Below are 23,005 nucleotides of genomic sequence, written 5' to 3' on the forward strand. Positions count from 1 at the left end.
CTATGACTGACATGTCCACAAATCATTTCCTGCCAGTCTCACTTTATACTTACTAATACTGGCATATTAGAACATATCATGTTTTAAACAGAAAAGAGTGCATTTTCACCCTTACAGGGTCCATCAAATGTCCAGCTGAAAAACTGATTCTTAGTTAAAAAGCAACAAAACAAAACCGCCTTAACAAAACTCAGGGCACTGGAAGTATTTGGGAGGGCTTTAAAAATTGAGACACAACAAGAGTGAAAGAACGTGTGATAAATCACCCGGGTGACACAGAGCGGTGACCTCATCGTCTTCCTCCCTGATGGATGAGTCATGGAGGCGTGATACTGCCCCCGACGACCCCCCGCCGCGCCCCCCCAGAACCCCCCCCCCCGTGCGCCCCACTCTCTCACCTCTCCCGGCCCTCCTTCCTGGTCTTGGCCACCTGGTTGATCTCCAGGGCGGTGAGCTTCTTGGCCACGCGGTACTGCCAGGTGTAGAAGGCCTCCTTGGACGCGGCGATGACGTGCGTCCTCGTCATGGTAACGAACAGCGGGTCTGCGGGGGGGACACACACCACACCGTGAAAAGGACGGTTAACGATACAAACCAAAACTTTTGCGTAACTAGGGGGGGGGGGGGGGGGTCTTGAGCGACAGGGGATGCATTTTTTTCTGAGCTGACGGAAAGTTCTGGATCAGTGGCGTTCTCAATATCCTTTAATGACAAAACACCGAGAGCCCCCCCCACGGGGGAAAGAGAGGCAGACCCATCCATGCGAAATATCTCTCTTTCTTTAAAAGGAACGTTTGCCTTTCAAATTCTTTTCCCGTAACATATATAAAATAACCAACCATTCCACGGGGAAAAAAGAGGCCACAGAACTGAAGACACTTTTCTTACGTACTCTGTCACGTTCAGCGTCCTGCAACATGTGGGTTTCCAGACCTTCAACCCTTTGAGGTATTATCATAATCATAAATATGCCATTAGAACAGTACAACTAACACTGTTCTGCAAAACAAACATTCTAGTGCTGATGTAACAGTCGCTACCGGTAACTGAAAGCACTGGAGTTCTAGAACACTGACTTAGACTTTTGGAAAAAAAAAAAAAACATTTTAAAAACACTTCTCTTCAAAGGGTTAAGGCCAGAGAGTGCTCTGCCTGCAGACTCCTCAGACAGAGGCAGCGGGACACGCTGTACGAGCGGCTCGCCCGACGGGGCAGGAATTTTACGGAATGCCTCGGAAACGTTCGCGCGGACGCGGCGCAGGCCCATGAAAGGCGCGACTGTTGGCGAGGGAACGGGGGCGAGACCGCGACGGCCCTTTGAAGAACGCAAAACCCAAACAGACCCCCCCCCCCCCCCCCCACCCCCGTGCTAATGGTGTTTGCCTTTCGGCTGCCTGTGTGTGTGTGTGGGTGAGGGGGGTGGGGGAGGTAGCAGGAGGGTGAGGGGTGAGGGCTCAGCTTTAACGTCGAACACGCTCGACCGCACCGTCCCAGGGCCCCAGAAACCCCCCGCGTCCCGCCGTCCCCAGCGTCACTCACCGATGTCGATGTACTTGGAGTCCAGCGGCGTCCCGATGGAGTTGCACAGCACCAGCACGTACTGCAGGAGGCGGGAAGACACGGCAGGGTCATGTGACTGACGTTTCTGCTTTAACAGACACAAGACGCAACAAATTGCAACAATGAGTCCAGGAACAAGACAGCAGAACCTCCACAACACGTTTTAACGCAGCTTCAGGAACGAAAGCACTGCACGTCACGAGAGCATTTTAACCCTTTGAAGTGCAAGATCGCAAATATGTGATTAGAATGCTCTTAACTGAACATTCTAATGCTGATGTCACAATCACTGCTGGAACATTCTAATGCTGATGTCACAATCACTGCTGGAACATTCCAATGCTGATGTCACAATCACTGCTGGAACATTCTAATGCTGATGTCACAATCACGGCTGGTGACTGAAAGCAGTGGAGTTCTAGAACACTGACTGAGAATTTATTTGTAAAAGCATTCCGAAATCCCTACTCTTCAAAGGGTTAAACACCTTAAATACACCACAACAGCAAACAGACTGAAGCACACGCATTCGCGGGGCACAGAGGAAGTGACCTCAGCAGGAAGTACCGTACCGTCGCCGCTACCGCGTCCGCCTCGGCGTCTTCCTGCGCAGCGGTGAATTAAACGGACACATCGAGAGACACGTTAGCTCTGAAACCACGCCCCCCCCACCCCCCCCCCCCAACAACAGAACTCACTGTGAACTCCAAAGACAGAACGATTGGCTCGCTTTTACATCCCTTCCTACATTTCTTTTTTCAGCACTTTTCTCAATTTCTTGAAATGAATGAATTCACTTCTGTCACAGACAATGGGAACTGATTTCTCATTGGCTGTGACAACCAGGGGAAACGAGGTGGGCAGGGAAATCAAGGATTCCTGCAGCCAATCAGCAGTAAAGTTGGTCAAGCTCTGAGAGAGGAGAGGCGGGATTTCCTGCCAGTCCTTTTCTCATTAGGCAGATGTTCTTTTGGGGTCAGAAGGGGCACTGCGGGGGGAGGGTAGCAGGAAGCAGGGGGGGAGGGAGGGCTGGTTTACCTGGGGGTGCGAGTCGTCCGCCTTGGTTGCCAGGATACAGAAGTCCCCGCAGGTGGTGATGGACAGGAGGCTCCTCACGTATTTCACAAACTTCTCGTTGTTCTTCGTGTCCCAGAAGACCACGCAGTACTCCAACCGGTCCGGGCGCGTGTAGGCATACACCACCGTGTTAGAGCAGTACCCCCACTGTGAGTGGGGGGGGGGGAGGGAGGGAGAGAGAGGGAGAGAGGGAGAGAGAGAGGGAGGAAGAGACAGAGAGACAGAGAGAGAGAAAGGAGAAAGAGAGAGAGAGAGAGAGAGAGAGAGAGAGAGAGAGAGAGAGAGGGAGGGAAGAGGAAGGGAGGAAGAGGAGAAAAGGGAGATGGAGTGAGAAAGAGAGAAAGGGAGAGAGAGAGAGGGAGAGAAGGAGAGAGATCACTATCACCTGAAGCGGGTCTAACTAACTGGTACTACCTGCTTGCCGCACCCTGACCCACCCCCAGAGCTCAGGAGGGGCAGGCCATGCCACCCAGTGAGCTCTGAGACCCATCAGTGTTATCTTTAAAAGCTTATTCTATTCTGCCACCTCTGCACCGGCGGTCCCGCGGATCCCAACTCGACTGCCTTTAGACAGAGCAGCTCTTAGACTGCCCACGACATGCTGCGAGAAGCCGGAGGGCCGTCCACACACGGCGCGTCTACAGAGAACGCACTTCAGCCACGAGAGGGACGCACACTGGCTAACGATGACCTCACATCCCATACACCGCCAGCACAACGCAGACACACACACACACTGCACATGTGAGTCATCCACACTGACAAAACTGTGCTCAGCGGAATTCATCAGATCAGCTGAGTGGCTGTTTATTCTCTAATACTGGGGTGCTCCTCCATAAAGGGACCAGTGTAACTGGCACCATGTTGATACACAAAGGGGCACGGTGCCCGCTGTCAGGGTTCGAGCTCTTCACCTTGTAATCCGGACGGATGTTGGCAAAGTAGATGAACGAGTCCACGGCCAGGCCGATTCTCAGTCCTCCACCTTCCCAGGATACCGCGGTCATCTGTTTCCCAGGAACCTTTAGGGTCCGCAAATGCTGCGAGAAGTAGAACGAGGAAATCACAGCAGACTAAACCACAGAAGAAGACCTGTGACATCACATAATACCACCTGCCTGCAATTGCACAGTATTATGCTTCCCGCCCGGGGATTGGACGGTTCTTACCTCTCCGAAGGGGGTGTAGAACTGCACCACGTTGACGTCTTTGTCCATGGCGATGGCTTTCTGCGAGCCAGCGACGGCCAGAACGCTGCCGCTCTGGTTCCACTGGATGCTGGCCACGTTCATGCCGGTGTCGATCAGTACCGGGTCTGCGCCGCGGCCAAAACGTTAGCCATTAGCCACTCCGTACTTGCATACTTGCATTTATACAATGTGTAAAATGAATGGTTACGTTTACAATAGTTCGCGTATTTGAGAAGTTTTAAATACGATCCCACTCAGTTCATGAACAATGCCCAATAGCATTGAGGATATGATCATCGGACAGCAGTTGTTAGTAGAAGTAATAGTAGTAGCAGTAGCATTACTTTGTAATAATTCAAGATGCTATTACAGTTACTATAGTAATAACAGGAGTTATTAATAAGTAATAGCAATATTAATCAGGTAGTGTTAGATATGTGGCTGACAGGGCAGGAGGGGGTTGGGACAGTGGTGTGGGAGCGTGGTTTGGGGAGCTGACTGTCCCAGATGATTTAACGGACCCCCCCCCATACTCACTCTCATCGTTCTCATAGCGCATGATCTGACACCTCCCGTTGTCGAAGCAGATGGCCAGGCAGGGGCAGTCGGGCTCCACGTAGCCCTCCGTCCCAGGGTACCAGTGGATCCCCGAGATGCTCACCACCCCGGTGACGTTCACCAGGCAGCTCACCGCCATCTTCATCTGCAACACACGACGACCGCGAGGCGGCATTCGATAAAGAACGCAAAAGAACCGCAAGCTCTAGCCTTCAGGACAGGAAGTACGTAGGACGGGGAGATCTCGAAACTCAAATCCTGGAGGGCTGCAGTGTGCAGCTGGTTTGCAGTGTGCTTCCCCAGATTAAATGCTTAATTTAAGCCATTGCTGAGCTGAATATTCAACGCACCTTGTCTCCAAAGCTGTTGACTGACAGGAAACCACAAAAAACCAGCAGACACCGCAGACCGCCAGGACAGGAGTTTGACACTCCAGACGTAGAACCAGCTGTGGCTTCTCTCAATAACTCCTTCTTATACAGCTGACTGAGCAATGTGGTTTCAATTCCCTGGACAATCAGCTATATCGTTGATATCGTAACAAAGCGAGGAAGAAATGCTCACGATGAAGTTGCCCTGGTTGTCGTAGATGTGTATTTCACCGTTGGCCATGCCGAAGAGCAGGATCTTGCTGTCGGGTGACCAGGCCACATGGGCCAGCTGAATGCCCTTCAGCTCCTTCCCCCAGATCCTGTTCCCTGGGAGGCACCAACCACAGACAGGCGTCAGAGACACCCCGAGCCAAAAACATTCTCACACCCGTTTGTTCACTAGTTACTTTGGATTACATTAAACACACTGCACAAAATAAGAGTCTCGAGATTAAGACGTAATTATTTTATTACTATGTTTATTGCTTCCTTTTATTCTTATTTTTATCTACTTTTATATTTGTTTTTTGGTATTTTAAGTCTGTTCAGCACTTTGGTCAACTGTGGTTGTTGTAAATGTGCTATACAAATAAACTTTGACTTGACTTTAAAAAGTGGAAAAGGTACAGACAAATCCACAGCCTCACAATTAAACTTGCTCCCTGATACAGACATTGACCTGTATTCAATCAACATTTGTCCTTAATTTGGCCAAGTAAACCCATTTTTTATTCACAAACTCAGTTTGAAGAGTCAGATGAGTTGAAACTTGGTTTGTGAAGAAAAATGCATAATTCTTGCTTTTAATTGCTAGTCAAAGTTATGAACATGTGGTTGCTCTGGCAACCGTCACAACATCACAAACTGCAAAGCCGTGCTTTTCTACGTGTGCAGAAAGACACGGCTTGGGACAAGCAAAGGTCGCTTGGTCACGCGAGGTGAGGAACCGTCCGCTACTCACCGTCCACGGACCCCACGATGACCGCCCCGTCCTCGTACACGATGCAGATCTTCTGGCCGTCCGCGTTCCAGCTCATGCTCCTCACCACCGACTTGTTCCGGTTGTTGATCATCTCCTCGTACCACGAGCCTTTGCACACCAACACAGGAGTTCAGGTGAGCGAAAGCCCACCGAGTCCCCCAAACGCCCACCGCACACTACACGCCGTTTCGCCGCGACCCGGCCGCCGCAGACGCATTTTCTATTCCGTACAGAAATCCGTTTCGGGTTTCAGCTCGATCAGGGGCACGAACAGACCAGCGATGTACAAAAGCTTCCCGTAAAATGTGAGAAGGTATCTGAGTTTTCGTCTGCTGAAACCCGCGCAATCTAAGATAATGTATTACAGCCGTTTGGACATTCCAGTCTCCGGCAACCCCCTGCACTGAACGGGCCGAGCGGTCAACCCAATTTTTCAGGAAAGAATTCTGGTTCTGGTAATGATAAATGGACTTCATCTACATAGCGCATTTTCCAGAAACTACTGCACAAAGGGCCTTACAATGAATGCCTCTCACTCACCCATTCACACACAGAGTCACACACGAACGGCCAACAAGGCAGCCAAGAAAGGCGCCAGACAGCCTGCCGGGAGCGATCGGGGTTAGGTGTCGTGCCGGGGGTAAAACCGACACCTCTCTGGCAATATATGAGCTAAGATGGCACGGAGGCCAAATACAACCGCAACAATGTTTTTGTTGACAACTGTCAACATAAATTTAAGCTCTAAATGCTTTTACTGAAGACTCCAACATGTGGGTGAAACAAATTGTTCACAGAAGCCATTGGACTACATAACATCTTCACTAGCGCTACGTAAGCACCCATGAACCCTCATGTGAATGGAAAAATACAGGCATAGTATCTGCTAAGGGGCCCTCCATATCATAAGTGATATAGCTATGGATTGTGATTGGTCCAAAATTTAACTACAATGAACCCTATTGGTTCAAATAACGACACAGTCAGGCTCTGTGGGCTACAGTTCCCATCTCTGCCCTCTCTGCACCTTTGTACAGCATCCAAACGATGATGAGCCCATTCTGGTCACTGGTGGTGAGCTTCTGGTACTGTTCGTTCCAAGTCACGACCTGGACTGCCCCTGTGCCACATATACACACACAACATAAACACACAGACAGGAAATAAAGAAAGTTTATGCTTCAGCACTACCTCAAGAGATCCATAGCTCTGAAACAGCACATTAACAGCTTGGTGCAACCGAACACAAAGTCCCCATAAGGACACCACGTAACTTACCGCTGTGGCCTTCCAGCGTCTGATTCATCGACAGGTTGCTAGGGGCTGCGAGTCCTTTGAGCTTAGCATCATCTGTGAAAACGCATACGACACAGTCAGCCTACAAATGTGTGTACAGGCTGCAGAGGAGGAGGCTCCTATTCTATACCAGGGGTGTCCGATCTTATCCGAAACAGGCCGGTGTGGGTACAGGTTCTAGCTTTAGCCCAGCACTATGACACCTCGTTTAACTAATTAACTAATCATATTCTGCAGCCGAGACCTAGATAAGTAGAACCAGGTGTCTTAGCGCTGAGCTAAAATAAAAAACCTGCACCCACACCGGCCCTTTACAGATAGGATTGCAGAGCCCTGTTCTACACCTAAAGATATGCAGAGAAAATGAAATATTACTGCCTTTTCAATTTTTATCAAACCCCAGGTAATACTGTAATGGTACTGAAATATTAAGAAATAAATCCTGAAACTTAAAAGTAATGCTTCAGTCAAACCTTCATGGACAGTGTGCACAGCACAGCACATGCCCTGCTGCCTTCCTGGCAGTGTGATAAAATTCTATTTATTATATCATTGGTATGCAGGTGCGCCTTTCATATTTTGGGAGACAAGCACTCTGATAGATAGGCTGCACACCTTCATGAGAAAACTCACTCTCAGAAATTGTCTCAAGGAGTTGCAGTACTGTAACTGAGACATGAGAATTCTTAGCAACATCCCAGTACAGCATTTCCGCTTGCAGTAGCATAATCAATCTGACGGGGACCAGAGGTAAATTTATATTGCCGCTTAAAGTCTAAGCTCCCATCAAAGTGCAGCTATTAAAACATCTGCTTTAGTCCTCCTCAAGCTCTCCACCCATGTGCAATCAGCTGGGACTAAGACATTTTTAAAGAGGCACAGCGTGTGACTCAGTCCTCCCCCCCCCCCCCCCCAAGGCTGTTGGGGCCAGAGCTCTCCCTGTACAGAGAGCGGTGCCACCCTGCTCCCTACACCACCGTTCCGCTGTCTAAGCACCAGGGCCCCCCCCCCCCCACACCGTGATTAGAGGTTTTGGAGACTTACGGATTCCCAGACTTTATTTGTTACATCACAATGTGTGATGCGTGTCATAAATCTTCATCACATGAGCGTGGCTGAGGAGCACGGAGTAGAAAACACAATTTTCAAAAGAGCAGGGACTGTTACATAAGAGAGGGAGGTGGTGTTGCTGGAGCAGGAAGTCACTGGGTTTCCCTCCAAAAGTCACTTAATTCAGACAGGCAGTTAAAGGAGATTAACCGTGGAAAAATTTTTGGTTTATTTTATGCACGTTTGCTACACTGCTGAGCACTACAAGCTGCACCACAGTGTTTTGTGGAGATATTTTGAAGGGTGCCCACTTTGCAGGATTTTGCCACCTTATTCAGATTTCTTGGTTTGAGCTCTTTTGGGTTAAAACCAAAAATGTTCTAGACTTCTGGCCATACCAGAACATTGACAGTGGCACAAAATAGCCCCACGTATCACTGTGATGCAGTATCTTCAAAACATATAGTTTTTTTTTCTTATTGCCATTATTTTGTGCTTTTGCCAGGTCTTTCAGGACCATCACATCATGTAGCTGATGTACGATGCTCATTTTTTAAAATGGTGCCATCCAATGATGCCATGCAAGGGCAAATCATTTTCCTTTGCCTCATTGCTTTGCCTTTAATATCATATTTTGCCACCGATAAATACTACAACATTAACATCGCTGAAAGGCTAACTATTAACTGCCTATGAATTTGCTTTGGGTATGCTTTTATACCAATAGATGTTTCCACACATTCTGGTTTTTATGCATGTAAAATGGCCTGTATGTGCAGCTCCTGTAATAGTTTATTGAGGAAAGTAATGGATTTTAAGGTTCAAAGTAGGTAAGTAAGTGTATCGGGACTGGTTACCGGTCTGTGTGTCCAACTTCAGGACTTTGAGGAGCCCGTCCTCCCCGCCACATGCTATGAATCCTTGGTCCTTGTTCCAGGAAACGCATTTCAGCCGTATGTTGTTAGGGATGGCAATCTGCAACAAGTCGCTCAGCTGGTCAACTCACACAGAAAATGGCTAGCTTCCACCTGAGCAAATCCGAGAACTGTTCAACTTTAATCCAACTTCATCTAGCCATAAAATGATGTGTAATTTCACTTGACAACATAAAACGATATAACGCTAGTCACAACTATGCTCCTATTTCTATAATTAAGTTCTATGGTATAGACTTCTTAATAACCAGTTATATTGTAGAAAAACAACCGACTGATATCAACATTATTGCCGTTTTATTTTACAGTGTAGTGAAAAGCTAACGATATGTTTGTAATTTTTTTTTTAGACTTAACAAACGGGCAAGCTAGCGTCAGGTATTTTTCTGGCTTTCATTAGATAACGTTACTGCCCAGCAAGGTAAAGTGTTACGGATATTCAGTGCGTCTATTTTGCATGCTAGTTGGCCCGCTAGCTTGGCATTCCAACGAGATGCACGATTAGCATGCTAGTTAGCCAACGTTACAGTACAGTATAACTGTAATTTGTTATTTAGTTATTTAGCCTAGCAGTGTATTCCCTTATCTAGCTAATTGAGCAATGATTTGCTGCAAGCGCTGACAATTTTCAACAAACAGAAATAAAATACGTTCCTATAGCTAATACACCGCGTAGCCAGACGCAGGTCGCTTTTGAAAAAAGGACTCAAGTCATTTTGTGCAATCTTACCTTTTTACTGAGATAAATAAACATATTTCCAGCAGCGTTAAATAGAACTGAGATTTGGTTCCAACTATGGTTGCTTGCTGGCTAGCTACAAGCTAGCAAACTAAAGCGAACTTTCTAAAATAATATGCACATAAACCAATTTTATATAACGTATTTTTACCAATTGTATCTGACCATATAGTTTTAGGGCCATGTATTATCCACTAGCTTTAGTTGTGCATGGATACGTTTCGTTTGCAGAAGCTGCTGTTTCCTCGGTGCCCTGGTAACCACAAACCGGAATACAGGGTGGTTAATGCTTACTTCCTGTCCCATGGCCAATGGTCTCTGTAGTCTGTGCTTGTAGTTTTTGTGATGTCACTTGCGGCTGGTGGTAAGCGTTTGTGTCTGTGGGCGCATAATTTATCGTAGGGTTTGGGGTTTTTTTTAATGCTGTTGTGATCATGGAAATGTATTTCAGAAACGGAGGGGAGATTTTTTTAACATTCAGAAATAACAGAATATTAAGATTATGAACATTAGGGGCCTATATGGGGAAGCAGTATGGAGCGATGCTTGACCATTCATGGATTAAATGCGACCTATAATTGGGATTATCAAAGAGTTACGCCTTGGCAGGGCGGCATGTGTAGTTCACATTACAGTTAGCTTGCATAAAACATGGAATTTCATGTTTAAACCCAACTATACATTTTAAAGATTATGTGAAATGTAAGCAATATAAATCAGCCTGAGTAGAGGAGATTTTGTTCTAAACAGTAAATGAATTATATAATAAAATAATAAGATTATTTCTTTTTTTTTTCATAAGAAGATTATTGACTCAGAGTAACCACGTATCTTCTGTTGGGGACTGTAAATGCTTCTATGTACCTGTGACTGTTGCAAGTCGTTTTTTAAATACTACAGTACCACTATAAAACTTTCATTGTCTGCATGTGTGTGATAATCTGATTAGCCACTGGACTTTGAAATATAGTCTATCACCAGTATCGCCAGTCTTAGAACAGACTTGAAACTGAAGTTGTAATTTCAGCGAATTCTTCATGGTGCGTGGCAATAGCAATACCAATGCTACCATTTTTTTATTTTAGTAAAAAAAAATGCAAACTGCAACCAAGTTTTCATATTCGCGGAAGAATCAGGCGAGCACAAGTGCCACTTTATGAAGGAAAAATGTAGCTCGTTTTATTTGTATTGCAAGACATTTTAACTTTGCTTACTTAATTATTAAGCATAAGAGCACAAGCTTGTGAGTATCGGTGATAGGCTATAATTGATATTATTTTTTTAAAAGTTTACGTGCAGCCCATAGATATTGTCTAATATTTTTGTACTGGATGGGTAAGTTAGTTACCCACTAACTAACTATGGGTAGCCAAAAAGTGAATACATCCCTGGCTAAAATAAACTCATTTTAAACTGCTGTATTATATCCTGATACTTATCATTGTGCATGTCTACTTGTGAAATAATTACGGTTTGCACCTTTCCCCTGTCCTTAACTGATGCATATAATATTGACACCAACTCTGTTTGTTCCTTCTATAAAATCAAATCTGCACGTAAAATAAACTATTGATCTCAATTCACAAAAAACTATTACCACAATACACTTTTCCAATAATTCTTTATTGTCACATATACATTTTTACAAAGTGTCCCACATAGAATAGAATTCACACTGCACATTTCCACGCATTTTTATGATTTTTTTTCTTTTTTGTAATCCCCATTTAAATAAACCTTTTGCCATTTAGACTTAGGGTAACTCAACCTACTTCCATATTTGTACAAAATTAAAGGAATTTTTTTTTTTTTTTACAAATACAGGACCAAATAAAAAAAAGTTCTTGCTTTAAAAATTCAGCTCATTACTGGTGCCTTAAAAAATGTAACAAAACTTAGCTTAGGTAAAGATTTAAAGCAGTTAGTGATACACAGAATATAGATACACATGCATATACTGTACACTCTGGTTACTGTAGCAAGGTGTTCAGGGTCGGAGGGGTGACAGCTGTATGTCTCTCATGTGCCTGTCAAAAATAGGAGGAGCCACACAGGACTGAGGAATTATGGGATATGCCAGAACATCACCTTCCCTGCACATAAAGACATGTTATTGTCCACGGTTAGCATGGAGAGTTAGCAACATGGCTGCACATTGAGGGGTTTATAGAGGCCTATAGTGAACGGGTGGTACGTCCCAGCAGCAGGAGATTAAAGCTAAATTGCACATGGGATTAGCTGGGTTAGCGAGCTGCGGACAAGGTGGCTTTCTACAGCGTTTCCCAAGAGAAGGGGGTGTGGTCTTGTTGCCTAGAAATTGTACATTTTGTTCTCAAATTGTTGAACCTTCTTTGTCATAAGATCTAGTGGGAAAATAAGTCAAGGAATTAAACTTCTCTTTATGAAGCAGGGGGAAATTATTTTTTTGAGCAAACACAACAAAGTCCAAGAAGTCTTGCTAGAACTTCTCGAAGAACACATAAAACAAGATAACAGATAAATAATACAGTAAAATTATAGCTTGAGTTGGGCAGTGTGTGAGACAGAAATGAAAGGATATGTTTGCCGGTCAGGTCCTCAATGGTGGACAGCATCTTCCTCTGGAAGGCAACCTGAGCTTCACACTTGCAAGGGTCTTCAACAATCTCTGCCACCACCTCAACTGAAAAGAGTTGAGAACATTCCAGTTATGCACGCAAGCACATGAAGACACACATACACATGCACACACGCACACACACACATGCACACACATACGCACACATGCGCGCACACACAAGCACGCACTAAACACAGGCCTCAGTTAACCATCTGTGTTCTTACTGCATATCTCTAACACACATTGCAGAAACACATGATGCTCTAATTTCCGTGAGAAATATTTGTCATAACCTCAGCCCACTGTGATGTCCACAGAGATTGCACAGGCACTGTGAATCAGCAAGACCGGCTGAGAACATGTAGATCTTTCACAAGCGCAGCGATCTGAATCATCAGAGAATCGTGGCAGCGCTAAATCACAAGAGGATTAATGTGGCTGATTAAAGCACAGGCCGGCAATTAAGCCAAATTCCAGAGAAGCGGTTATTCATGCGCCAGGACCTTTCCGCGATTAGGGCTTGATTTGGTCACGGTGAGTACGTCAGATCGCCGCTCGGCAGAACGGCCGAATGAAAAATAATTTCGCCATGGTTACCGGAACAAACCGGTAGAGGGCGTGTCCCCAAGCAGGGCGAGACATCCGCGAGCATCGGGCCAGCACAGCGACAAACCCAAAGCAGGGCAACAGAAGACTTTTATTTTTAATTTTTTTCTCCCTTTCATTCCGCCACTTCCTTGTTTTCTTCCTTCAGCCGTTCCGGGGTGATTGGCAGGAGAGGAAGCGTGTGCGGCAGGCCTCCGTGTGTACCTCCTCCTGGATCTCCTCCTGCGCCTCCTCCTGGCCCTCCTTACCGGAGCACAACCTGCTCTTTAGGGTCTTGGCTATGCCCTTCATAGCCGTGAAGCTGGCGGAGTAGAAGTAGTGCTCGCTGTGCGGTTTGAAGGTGATTTCCAGAAGGTCCTGCTCCTCCACCTTCACCACGCCCACGGCGTACATCTCCACACCTGCGGGCACGCAACACAAGACTCCCTCAAATCTCAGGTAAGAGGCTAACACCTTACACAACTTTGTTTGACAAGGAGGGTCTAAGGAGCATGGCAATTAGCAGGTGAACCAGCAGCATTTCTGCAGGACAGGTATTTTTTAAACTTAATTTCTTAATTCTTCTATTTAAACTTTGAAGTTTCCTTGCATTAACCTGGCCCAAAGTTCATCATCCGGTAGCGCGTGTGTGTTGCGTGTTCAGGCGAAACAAAGCACGGCATCATCGTGAAACGCAGAGAAAGCTCACCTCGGTCTCTGAGGCTCCGGGCTTGGTCAGAGACGTGGTCCTGCGACTGGCCTTCCGCGAAGATGACGACGACCCCGACCCTGGGCACGCCGGAGGCCGCTGGGGGCCTGGCTCCTTCGGCCGCGCTGAAGCTCTTCTCCAGCAGGTGGTGCAGTTCCAGGCCGGACATCGAGCCCTTGGCCATGTACCAGATCCCGTCCGCCCACCGCTTGCTACACGGCCTTCTTGGTGCCGTGCCGGCGCGGACTGAACTCGGTCCGGACCACGCTGGCGTACTGAACCAGTCCGACCCAGGTGGACTGGGTGCTATTCGGAGCGAGTCCACGATGCGGTTGAGGAACTGCTTCGCCAGCTCGAAGTTCTCCGGACCGACACTTTTGGAACCATCGACAACGAAGACCAGGTCAAGCACCCTGGCCTTGCAGGAGCGAGCCTTCAGCTCCAAAGGTGGAGATTCTATGACCACGCCCACGACTGCAAACACACCCTACAGCGTTTTTGAATTTGTGCAGGAAAAGACAAACAGTTACCAGTACTCTACATCTGCATGGCAACCACAGATACTGAATATGTGTGTGTGTGTGTGTGTACTATGTACTGTATATCAGATATGCATTTCATAAGAGATGCAATTGAATGTTCTACTAAAATTAAATCATAAATCAAATACTGCTCAGTTCATATTCTCTGGATGAGACACAGAAACTGAATAAAAAATGTGCTGGATTTCATCTACAGGCTAAATCATTATAACTCGGAGTGATATACAGTAGCAGAGACTGAATTATTTTAGCTCTCAGTGACATGATGGAGCGCTCGCTGGGTAAATGGCTTTGATTTATAACACAATGTTGTATTTCCATACACAGCAAAAAAAAAACCCTCACTAAACACTATAATAATAATCGGAGCATCGTCCCAGAATACCTTCATGGACCTGCACTGATGTTCATTCCAAAATGGGTAATATTCAGTTATCCTCCGCTGGTGTTTACCCCCTTAACAGTGAATGCTCACTACATTTGATAATGTTACATGCATATCCTTGTGTTCCTCTGTGTTCTCTTTGTGGTCTGCATTCTCTAACCGCTGAGTGAACGCTCCGGGCCTCCATGACGGAATTCATAAGCGACGGCGGCAATCCGGCGCTCTTACGTGCACACGTTCTCTTGTCTTCGTTCAGGACGTAGCCCTCCCGACACAGGCAGTAATACGAGGAGTTCACGCTGGTGCAGATGTGGTCGCAGTCGTGTCCGAGCGCGCAGGGATCCAGACCTGGAACAAACGCTCGTGAAAGATTCCCCGGGGCAGCGACTGCGCGAGTTACAGTGTCACCAAGCAAGCAGGATTAGTGCAGCTTCAATCGACCGCGTCTATGATTGGGTTTGAATTAAGTGAAATTAAAATAACTTCACAACTGAGATTCATTCATTAAGTGAGGGATAAAACATGTTACAGACAGAAGCTAGAAGACGCTGCATTGTACAGAATACACAGGACATACAATGTACATGCTGATATATCATATTATTTAGAAACAAAGTACTACTGCATTTATTCAATGGGTGGTTGAGACGCTAAGCCCTGTGAGAAGATTATGGATTCCAAAACATTTTGTTCATTTGGTGTGACAATGTTCCTCTCTAACAAACAAACTAACCAACTGACACATAAATGTTCACATGACAGGTGAAGCCGTCAAAAACCACATCCTGCTTCTATACTGTTAAATGTCGCTATGAAATGGACGGCCAGTTCTTTTGTATTGTGTATACCTCTGTGTCCCCCGGCAAAGGAACACAAATTTTATAGTAGTATGTGGATATATTGTGGGTGCCATTTTGTATTTTATACCAAAAGACAATGTTTTTAGAATGTTTTTGGCCATCCCTGAAAGTGCGGCGGGACAGATTTATTTTTTTGCCATTCGGCTTCTGGCTTACCACACAGCGTTTCCCGGAACTTGGAGGTGAGCTTCTCGATGACGCCGTAGGTCTCCACGTAGAAGACGTGCTCGTCCAGCGGGAAGCTGGCCATGAGGCGCAGGGACTGCATGTCGGCGCGGTCCACGCCGACGGCGTAGATCTCGATGCCCGACGCGCGCGCCGCCGCCGACACCTCCTCCACCTTGTCCTGCGGCCGGCCGTCCGTCACCACGATGGCCACCTTGGAGATGCTGGCGTTGCGCGGGCGGGCGCCGGACGCCTCGGTGAAGGCCTCGTCCACCGCCGTCCGGATGGCCAGGCCGGTCATGGTGCCGGCGGACAGCGGCTCGATCCGCGCCAGAGCCTGCTTCAGTGCCACCTTGCTCAGGTAGGCCTTGAGCAGGAACTCGATCTTGACCGTGCTGGCGTAGTTGACCACCGCCACCCGGGTGGCGTCCGGCCCGATGTCCAGCGTGTCCACCATGTCGGAGAGGAAGACCTTGACCTTCTCGAACTCGCCGGGCCTCACACTGCGGGAGCTGTCGATGATGAAGACCAGGTCCAGCGGGCGGCTCTTGCAGTGCGTCACTGCTGGACAAACAGGGGTAATGCAGCTCGCCGCCAATCCCAAAACCACCCCGTCATCTTACCCACCGGGCTCACACCCCCTCATCTCACCCGCCGGGCTCCCACCCCGTCTACAACCGTCTGGGCTCCCCTGCTCACAACATTTCCGCAAAAAAACCCCCACATTTCAAACCTACCGGACAGAAGAATAATGAGAGATCACTTTGTGACCGGGTTTTTATATTCCACCTTGACTATAGCTTCTGATGAGCCTCAACAAGGTCCCCATCTCTGAGATCTGAGCACATTTAGCCAATCAGATAACAGCTTCAGTAAGGCATTAGCACGTTTAGCCAATCAGATGACAGCTTCAGTCAGGCATTGGCACATTTAGCCAATCAGATAACAGCTTCAGTTAGGCATTAAGTAGAGAGAAGCAGAATCAGGCATTAAGTGGAAGAACAGCTTGCTGTGCAGAAGCAAAGTTGGACTGCTGAAGTTGACTGGTGGCAAATCCGCACAGCACATTCCAGGTTACCCTCTTTAAAAGAAAAATTCACCACAATTAGTTAAATCCTTATGTTGTTGCCCTTGTTTACTGTGGTTGTAATCTAATTAATAGCTTGATTCGTTTTCGTAAATTGTAACATGTACTTTTTTTTAATGGCATTGTGCTTGAAAAAGAATTGGTGTTCCAGTTTGGCATCGTGACACGTTGCTCATCAAGCATTTCAGCAACATCTCATAGGTTTGGTAGGTAAAGACTCTGCAGTGGACTTAATGACTAGTAACCCAGTGCATGAAATACCAATGCACACATACTTTTAGTATTGAACAGGAGTTAATCAGGAGCCATTTCTCCAACTTTTAGGAGAGCTGTCTTATAAAGCTGTCTTAGAAATTACATATATCATGCTCAGGGTGTTTGTATCATTGCCTTTAGATTATCTATCAGTTTCTGTTACTTGCTTGGTGAATTTTTCCTTTTACTTTTCAATGTACATTCTTTAACGGTCATCTGAAAAATTATAAGCGATCCCACAATGCAAAATCAGTTTTTCCACACAGGGCATAAAACAAGCCTTCCAAGATTGAATGTGTACTAGCCTGTCTATCTTTTATTTGGCCTTAAATAATAACAAAGTAATTTCAAAAGAATCCCGCAATCATGGACAGAAATATGAACAGACATAATTGATGAATAGAAGTCTTTGACCCCATTCATCCCAAAGGTGAAATTTCCTTTTTTTTTTGGTCTTAACTGGAGGCAAGGTCTTTTTCACAAGCAGTGAGCCAAGCACTTAATCTATAAAAGATTATGGGTTCAAGATGAACAGATGCCGTCGGCAATAAACGGAAACCTTGCTGTTATGTGTTCATTAGTAGGCTAACCTGCCATCAAAGAACATAAAGCAGTGATGATTTTTTTTTAAACTGAAAATCTAAAGCGATAGATTTCACAGTAACTATTTCATGTTACTCTTCTTCTCTCTGCAGACCTACCATAATGTAGGCCTATTTATACATAAATAAAATAGCAGTATTTGCACTAACTGTAATCTGTGTCACCTGCAAATGAAAAGAAAAGAGGTAAATGTTCAAAGGGAAAGAAACGAAGCAAGGAGGAATGAACACTAGAACACACAAGAAGATACTCTTCCAGGCTGGGGGAAAAAAACGAATTGATTGTGACTGGTGTGGTTTGGTCAAGAAAAAAACCGTTCGTTCACTGAGGAATCTTCTACCTGTGTCAGCACTGACGGTGGGGGTGACGGTGGGGGTGATGCCACTTTGGGTACTGACCGGCTGCTCTGGTGGCGAGGGCGTGGTTGGCTGTGGGTATATGACCGGCGGCGATATCCTCGGCGGTTGGTGATAGTAGTGATAGCCATAAAACCTGTATTTATTGCCGTGTACTTTGGGCCACCAGAAGGGGAGAAGCGGTAGAGCATTGGTTAATAGCTTGGCAGCGGCACGCGCGGGGAAGACGTCCGCGGCGTTGTCGCTGCTTTGGAGGGAGACGGCGGAATGTTATTAGCAGAAGCATGCCGCTAGTTGGCTAAGCACCGGCGAACTTTTTGGATGTGTGTCTCGTGCTTCAGGCCCTGCACGGAAGGACGTGCATCTGCAGCGGTACATGGACAGCAAATAAAATACCGTTGTAATTTTTTAAAATCACGTGTGCATGTATATTGTTCGTAGGGGATATATTAATTTATATATGATTAAAATGCGTCGTCTGAATCATTTTATTTTATTCTTATTTCACCTTTATTTCACCAGGCAATCATTAAGAAAAAAACATTATATAAAACATAATAAAAAATCTGAACATTAATTTAGGCTATTCTGTTCCAAATTTATTTTGTCAAGATTTTTTTTTTCTTTTACATATAGGTGTTGAATTAATATCCAATGTATTGAACTCTTTCCCAAGAATGACAAACATTAGCCTACTAGAGATGAAGCATAGCTTTAAAGAAGCTAGCTGTTACTCACACAGAGCTTTTAGCTTACTTTTTGAGACTATTGAATGCTACAGAACGGTCCATAGACCGACACTTCTTGTCAAATGAATGGTGTGGTGCAATTAAAGCATTCACATTTGTACAAGGAGCAAAGGCATTCCAATTACTTTTACAATGTAAATTCAAACCAATTCTTTCAGTCCCAGATCCCGAAATTGGGAAATTACCTCTACCCCATATGCTACTGGATATTGATTTGGATGCAAACATTCGAGGATAATACGATAACGATTAGGTTAGCATATCGGCGAATACGTCTGTACCGGTACTGTCAGTCTAATGTAAACTAAAGCGATCTGTGGAAGAAAATTTTCATAAATCATGACATTGGTTCAAAAATATTTCAAAATAAGAAGGACTATGACGTTGTATAATTAGGAATTGTCTTCTTGAATTTAATATTAGTATAACACTGTACGAATAAAAAAATTTTTTTGTGAAGGCCACTTACTAATAATAAAGTGAGAAAACTCTTTAGATGACGTTTAAGCAACATTAACTGGATTCCAACATTTTATCAGATTCGTTAAACCTGTACCTGTGATAAACAAATAATGTACTTTTTCTGTCCCATTATTTTATGTTTCCACAGATTAGCATTACAACTGAATTTGCGTGTGTGTGTTATGAAAACCTTGTCAAAAAACATAAGGCTTTGTTTATCTTGAAAATATCCACTAAAGTAAATAAAACATTAATACATTTAAAAAAAAATAATTAGCAGTTATATGCCCACTTTGTGTAAGGTGCATACACTGTACAATTGACAAGTCAGAGAAAAGGCTACTGGTTCGAAGAACGGAAATAACCTACCTCCTGAATTGAGCGTATTGTGCAGCGGTTGCAAATTCGGGTGCAAGCGCGGTCGCGCAACAGGTCTCGTCGCATGTCGTTGTGGGTCGTATCCGTAAAGCCTGTACGTTCCCCGGACCTCACACACCAGTACGGACAAACAGTACAGCAGACCCCCGAATAAGGATTTCATTGTTTTGCAGTTTGTTCTTCTCACATCAGTTAAACGTTCTCGCGCGGTCTTTATGCGCGTCTGAGCGCCGTGAGCAAATTTAAAGAACGTTGACCAAGACACGTGTAAGACTCCTATCCAATCCAAAGTGAGATGTAATGTGGAAAAAAAAAATGAGAACACCCTGCTTTCAGGGAATTTGTTAGACTACGCAGCCTACCCGATATAGTTTCAAAACAGAATATTTAACCGCCTATTACAGTCATTAGGGTTTGATTTTAAGAGGAAGCCAATTTCAAATGTAGTTCCCATGTGAAGTGGAAACAGTGTTGGTTTTCACTCTGAGGCTATAGAGAGACAAGGATTATGCTAACAAGAAATCGGCCTTAACAAGAAATCAAACAAAAACCCAAATTACATTAGAGGCGAGTTGCTTAATCGCTTGTATAAAAGAATTGACACCTTTTGGGCTTCTTTCGTTTATTATCCTAAATATAGAATTGATAATTTCCTGGAAGTGCGGTACAATTGAGCTCTAGAGCCTAGAAGTTTAAATAATTTGAAAACACGCCTTATTATCGTGCTAACATGCCAATACAGCCTGAGAGTGCCGCAACGGCAAAATCATTGTAGAAAACTGATTACAGCTTTTCAAATTTATGGCTGTCATTAATTATTTTTTCCACGATTTTGAACATTTCACAAATGATATTCCAGCATCTTCCATCAAATAAACTGGTTTATATCTCCAAAGAAGTTGTGCAAATGTATTTAAGTACATTAATAATAGCTATATCAATTTTGGGAAGACGCATTTTCTGCGTTTCACTTTCGGAATGTAATTCAATTTAAGATGCTTCCTGGTAAAGTACAGGTTTTGAAAATAATATGTTTGTTTTTTCTTGTACTGTTTAAGTATGTGCGGTTCAGCATAGCCACTACAGCATATGAATTTGACAGTCTGGATAACGTCCAAATTTTTTTCAACAATTTGATTGTCATGATGCACACAAGATGGCGCTCTATTCACTTTAATTGTATTCGCCCCGGACTCAACATCGGAGGGAACGATTCAAATGGCCTACTTTTGAAGCACTGGGCTTGCATTCAAAATTTTATCAAAACAGAACCATTCGACTGACATTTCTTTTGTAGATTATCAAATGCATTTTGTTTCTTACAGACTGTGTTCGGCATACGAATAGCCTACAGAATCACTCGTGCAGACCCAGGAATAAACGGTCCAGTGCGGATTCCTACAGTAGGCAAATCTTAAATATGACTGCCACACCTAACAGGTTTGTGCTGCCCTCAAAAAAAAGAAAAAAAAAGAAAAGAAGCTTCCAACAGCCCTCTTGATCGATAGTGAGCACGCCACCATTTTCACCATACTGCAGGACTATGCACTCATCCTGTAATTTCCAGCATTTTACAGTTCTCCAATTCAGTTCTGCCTTTGATTCAAACAGAAAATACCCATTAGGCTCACACATACTTAATCAACTAATTTCGGGTAATAAATATTCCAGCCCTCCAAAAAAAAAAAAAAACAACATCTGCTTGTTACTTGATATCTGACCGATTTCAGACTGATTCTGGCAGTCCTGACTCACCCGAGATCACATCTACGGTCTCCTTTCACCACCAGTCCCGATTATGAGAAAATATTTTACCGGAACAGACAAAGCCTGACATTTCCGTTATCTCCTCTCCGGCCATCACGTGCTGAACGCCGGGGGTCTTTCCCGTTGCTGTGTAAGCATCACGTTCAGGACGAATTTACAGGTGTGCATACCTGAGCAGGTAATGCCTGAGCTGCGTCTTTACGTCACCTGTTATTCAGTTATGACTTCAGACGGTTTCCGTTCAAGCAGAAACCGTCTGAAGATACCGAGAAGCCTGGAGCTTAATTCAGGAAGGAGAATTACATGGGTGCTGGGGCACAACTCGGGGAAGGAGAGATAAAATGGAGTCGTTACCCACACACAGTAAAATGTCCAGTGTTCACGCAGTGCTAGTCCAGTTGGGACCATATGTTTTGTGTTCTATATGCGCTGATTTATACACTGAATTTTTTTTTCTGTTAACAACTTCTCTCTCAACATTTTACATTAATTGTACATGAAAAAAAAAAACATGGCTTTATAAATATATAGAACCATTTCCCGGTCACCGAGATTACCGCCCACGTAGAAAATGCGATTACTGCATTTGCACAAAAGCCATGATTTTATTTCTGTTATTATCTGCTGGCAGGAAGTAGGACCCATCCACAGCACCAGCACCCCCCCCCCCCCCCTTCCACAGCCCCCACCCCACAACTACAGCATCTGAAATACCCAATATCCCCTCAGTACAGCAGAGGTGTTCCAGTGTGTGTGTGTGCGCGCGCATGCGTGTGAGTGTGTGTGTGTGTGTGCGCATGTGTGTTGGTGTTTGTGTGAGTGTGTGTGTGCATACGTGTGAGTGTGTGTGTGTGTATGTGAGTGCGTGTGTGTGTGTGTGCGCACGCATGCGTGTGAGTGTGTGTGTGTGTATGTGTGTGCTCACGTGTGTTGGTGTTTGTGTGAGTGTGTGTGTGCATACGTGTGTGTGAGTGTCTGTGTATGTGTGCGTGTGTGTGCGCACACGTGTGTGGGTGTGTGTGTGAGTATGTGTGTTTGAGAGAGTGTGTGTGCATGCGAGTATGTGATGGTTTGTTAAAAAAGCTATGATGTCAGCACCGCCGCAGGATGTCCCACACAGAGGATAATCCCAGCATCCATCTGTCTGCTGCCTGCCCCCCCCCCCCCCACCACACACACAGACACACACCCCACCCCAGCCTGTCTCTGATTGGACAGAGGCTCTGCAGCACATACAGAACGTCAGCAGCTTCACTGCAGACTCAGTTTAGCTTCGTCACCCTCCACCCCCCCCCCCTCCCCCGCCACCCCACCTACCTCCTTCCACAGAACCGGGGGCCAGGCAAACACAAGTCCCAGATCAGCAGGGCCGTCCCATATTTCAGCCAAAAAACGGTTCGCCCCGCAGGGGGCGCCTTTCGAACGCATCCTGCTGGTTTTAACGGCCAGCTCTCAGCTCCCCCTCCCCCTCTGGCACACTCTGTGCCCTGTATTCCAGCAAAGAGACACTGGCACCCGTCCCTGGGCCCCTGGCCTCTCTGACCGCTGGGCATTACCCTCACCAGCTTAGCTCCATGTGCGTCGCAGGTAGTGCGTGCACGAGCAGAACTGGGCTGTTACCAAAGCACAAAGACAGGGGCCTCTCTCATGCTTAACACGGCTGAGCACGAAACCTACAGCGAGCGAACTCCAGCTGAGCACAAAACTGATTCGATGTAACTTGCTGACATCACAGTAGAGCAGCA

General features: G+C 45.6%; 1 protein-coding gene and 1 pseudogene across 5 annotated transcripts in view; both read right to left on the reverse strand.

The window, feature by feature from the left end:
• wdr35 (WD repeat domain 35) overlaps window positions 1-10,055 on the reverse strand; it is a 32,620-nt gene extending 22,565 nt beyond the window's left edge. The window contains exons 1-13 of one of the 5 annotated variants that reach the window (XM_064303290.1): window positions 9,750-10,055; window positions 8,942-9,059; window positions 7,017-7,088; window positions 6,766-6,858; window positions 5,718-5,846; window positions 4,950-5,083; window positions 4,365-4,530; window positions 3,807-3,952; window positions 3,552-3,677; window positions 2,599-2,784; window positions 2,133-2,165; window positions 1,540-1,600; window positions 399-543 (exon numbers count right to left, since the gene is read on the reverse strand). In XM_064303290.1, the coding sequence (XP_064159360.1) occupies window positions 399-543; window positions 1,540-1,600; window positions 2,133-2,165; window positions 2,599-2,784; window positions 3,552-3,677; window positions 3,807-3,952; window positions 4,365-4,530; window positions 4,950-5,083; window positions 5,718-5,846; window positions 6,766-6,858; window positions 7,017-7,088; window positions 8,942-9,059; window positions 9,750-9,773 (1,433 nt within the window). In that variant the 5' untranslated portion in view covers window positions 9,774-10,055. Of the gene's footprint in view, window positions 1-398; window positions 544-1,539; window positions 1,649-2,132; window positions 2,166-2,598; window positions 2,785-3,551; window positions 3,678-3,806; window positions 3,953-4,364; window positions 4,531-4,949; window positions 5,084-5,717; window positions 5,847-6,765; window positions 6,859-7,016; window positions 7,089-8,941; window positions 9,060-9,749 lie in introns of all 5 variants that reach the window. The other 4 variants (XM_064303263.1, XM_064303279.1, XM_064303270.1 and 1 more) reach the window with 4 other exon arrangements.
• Window positions 10,056-13,052: 2,997 nt separating this feature from the next.
• On the reverse strand, window positions 13,053-21,854 carry LOC135236774 (cartilage matrix protein-like; annotated as a pseudogene).
• Between the last annotated feature and the right edge of the window lie 1,151 nt (window positions 21,855-23,005).

The sequence above is a fragment of the Anguilla rostrata genome, chromosome 1, assembly GCF_018555375.3.
Source record: "Anguilla rostrata isolate EN2019 chromosome 1, ASM1855537v3, whole genome shotgun sequence".
NCBI lineage: Eukaryota > Metazoa > Chordata > Actinopteri > Anguilliformes > Anguillidae > Anguilla > Anguilla rostrata.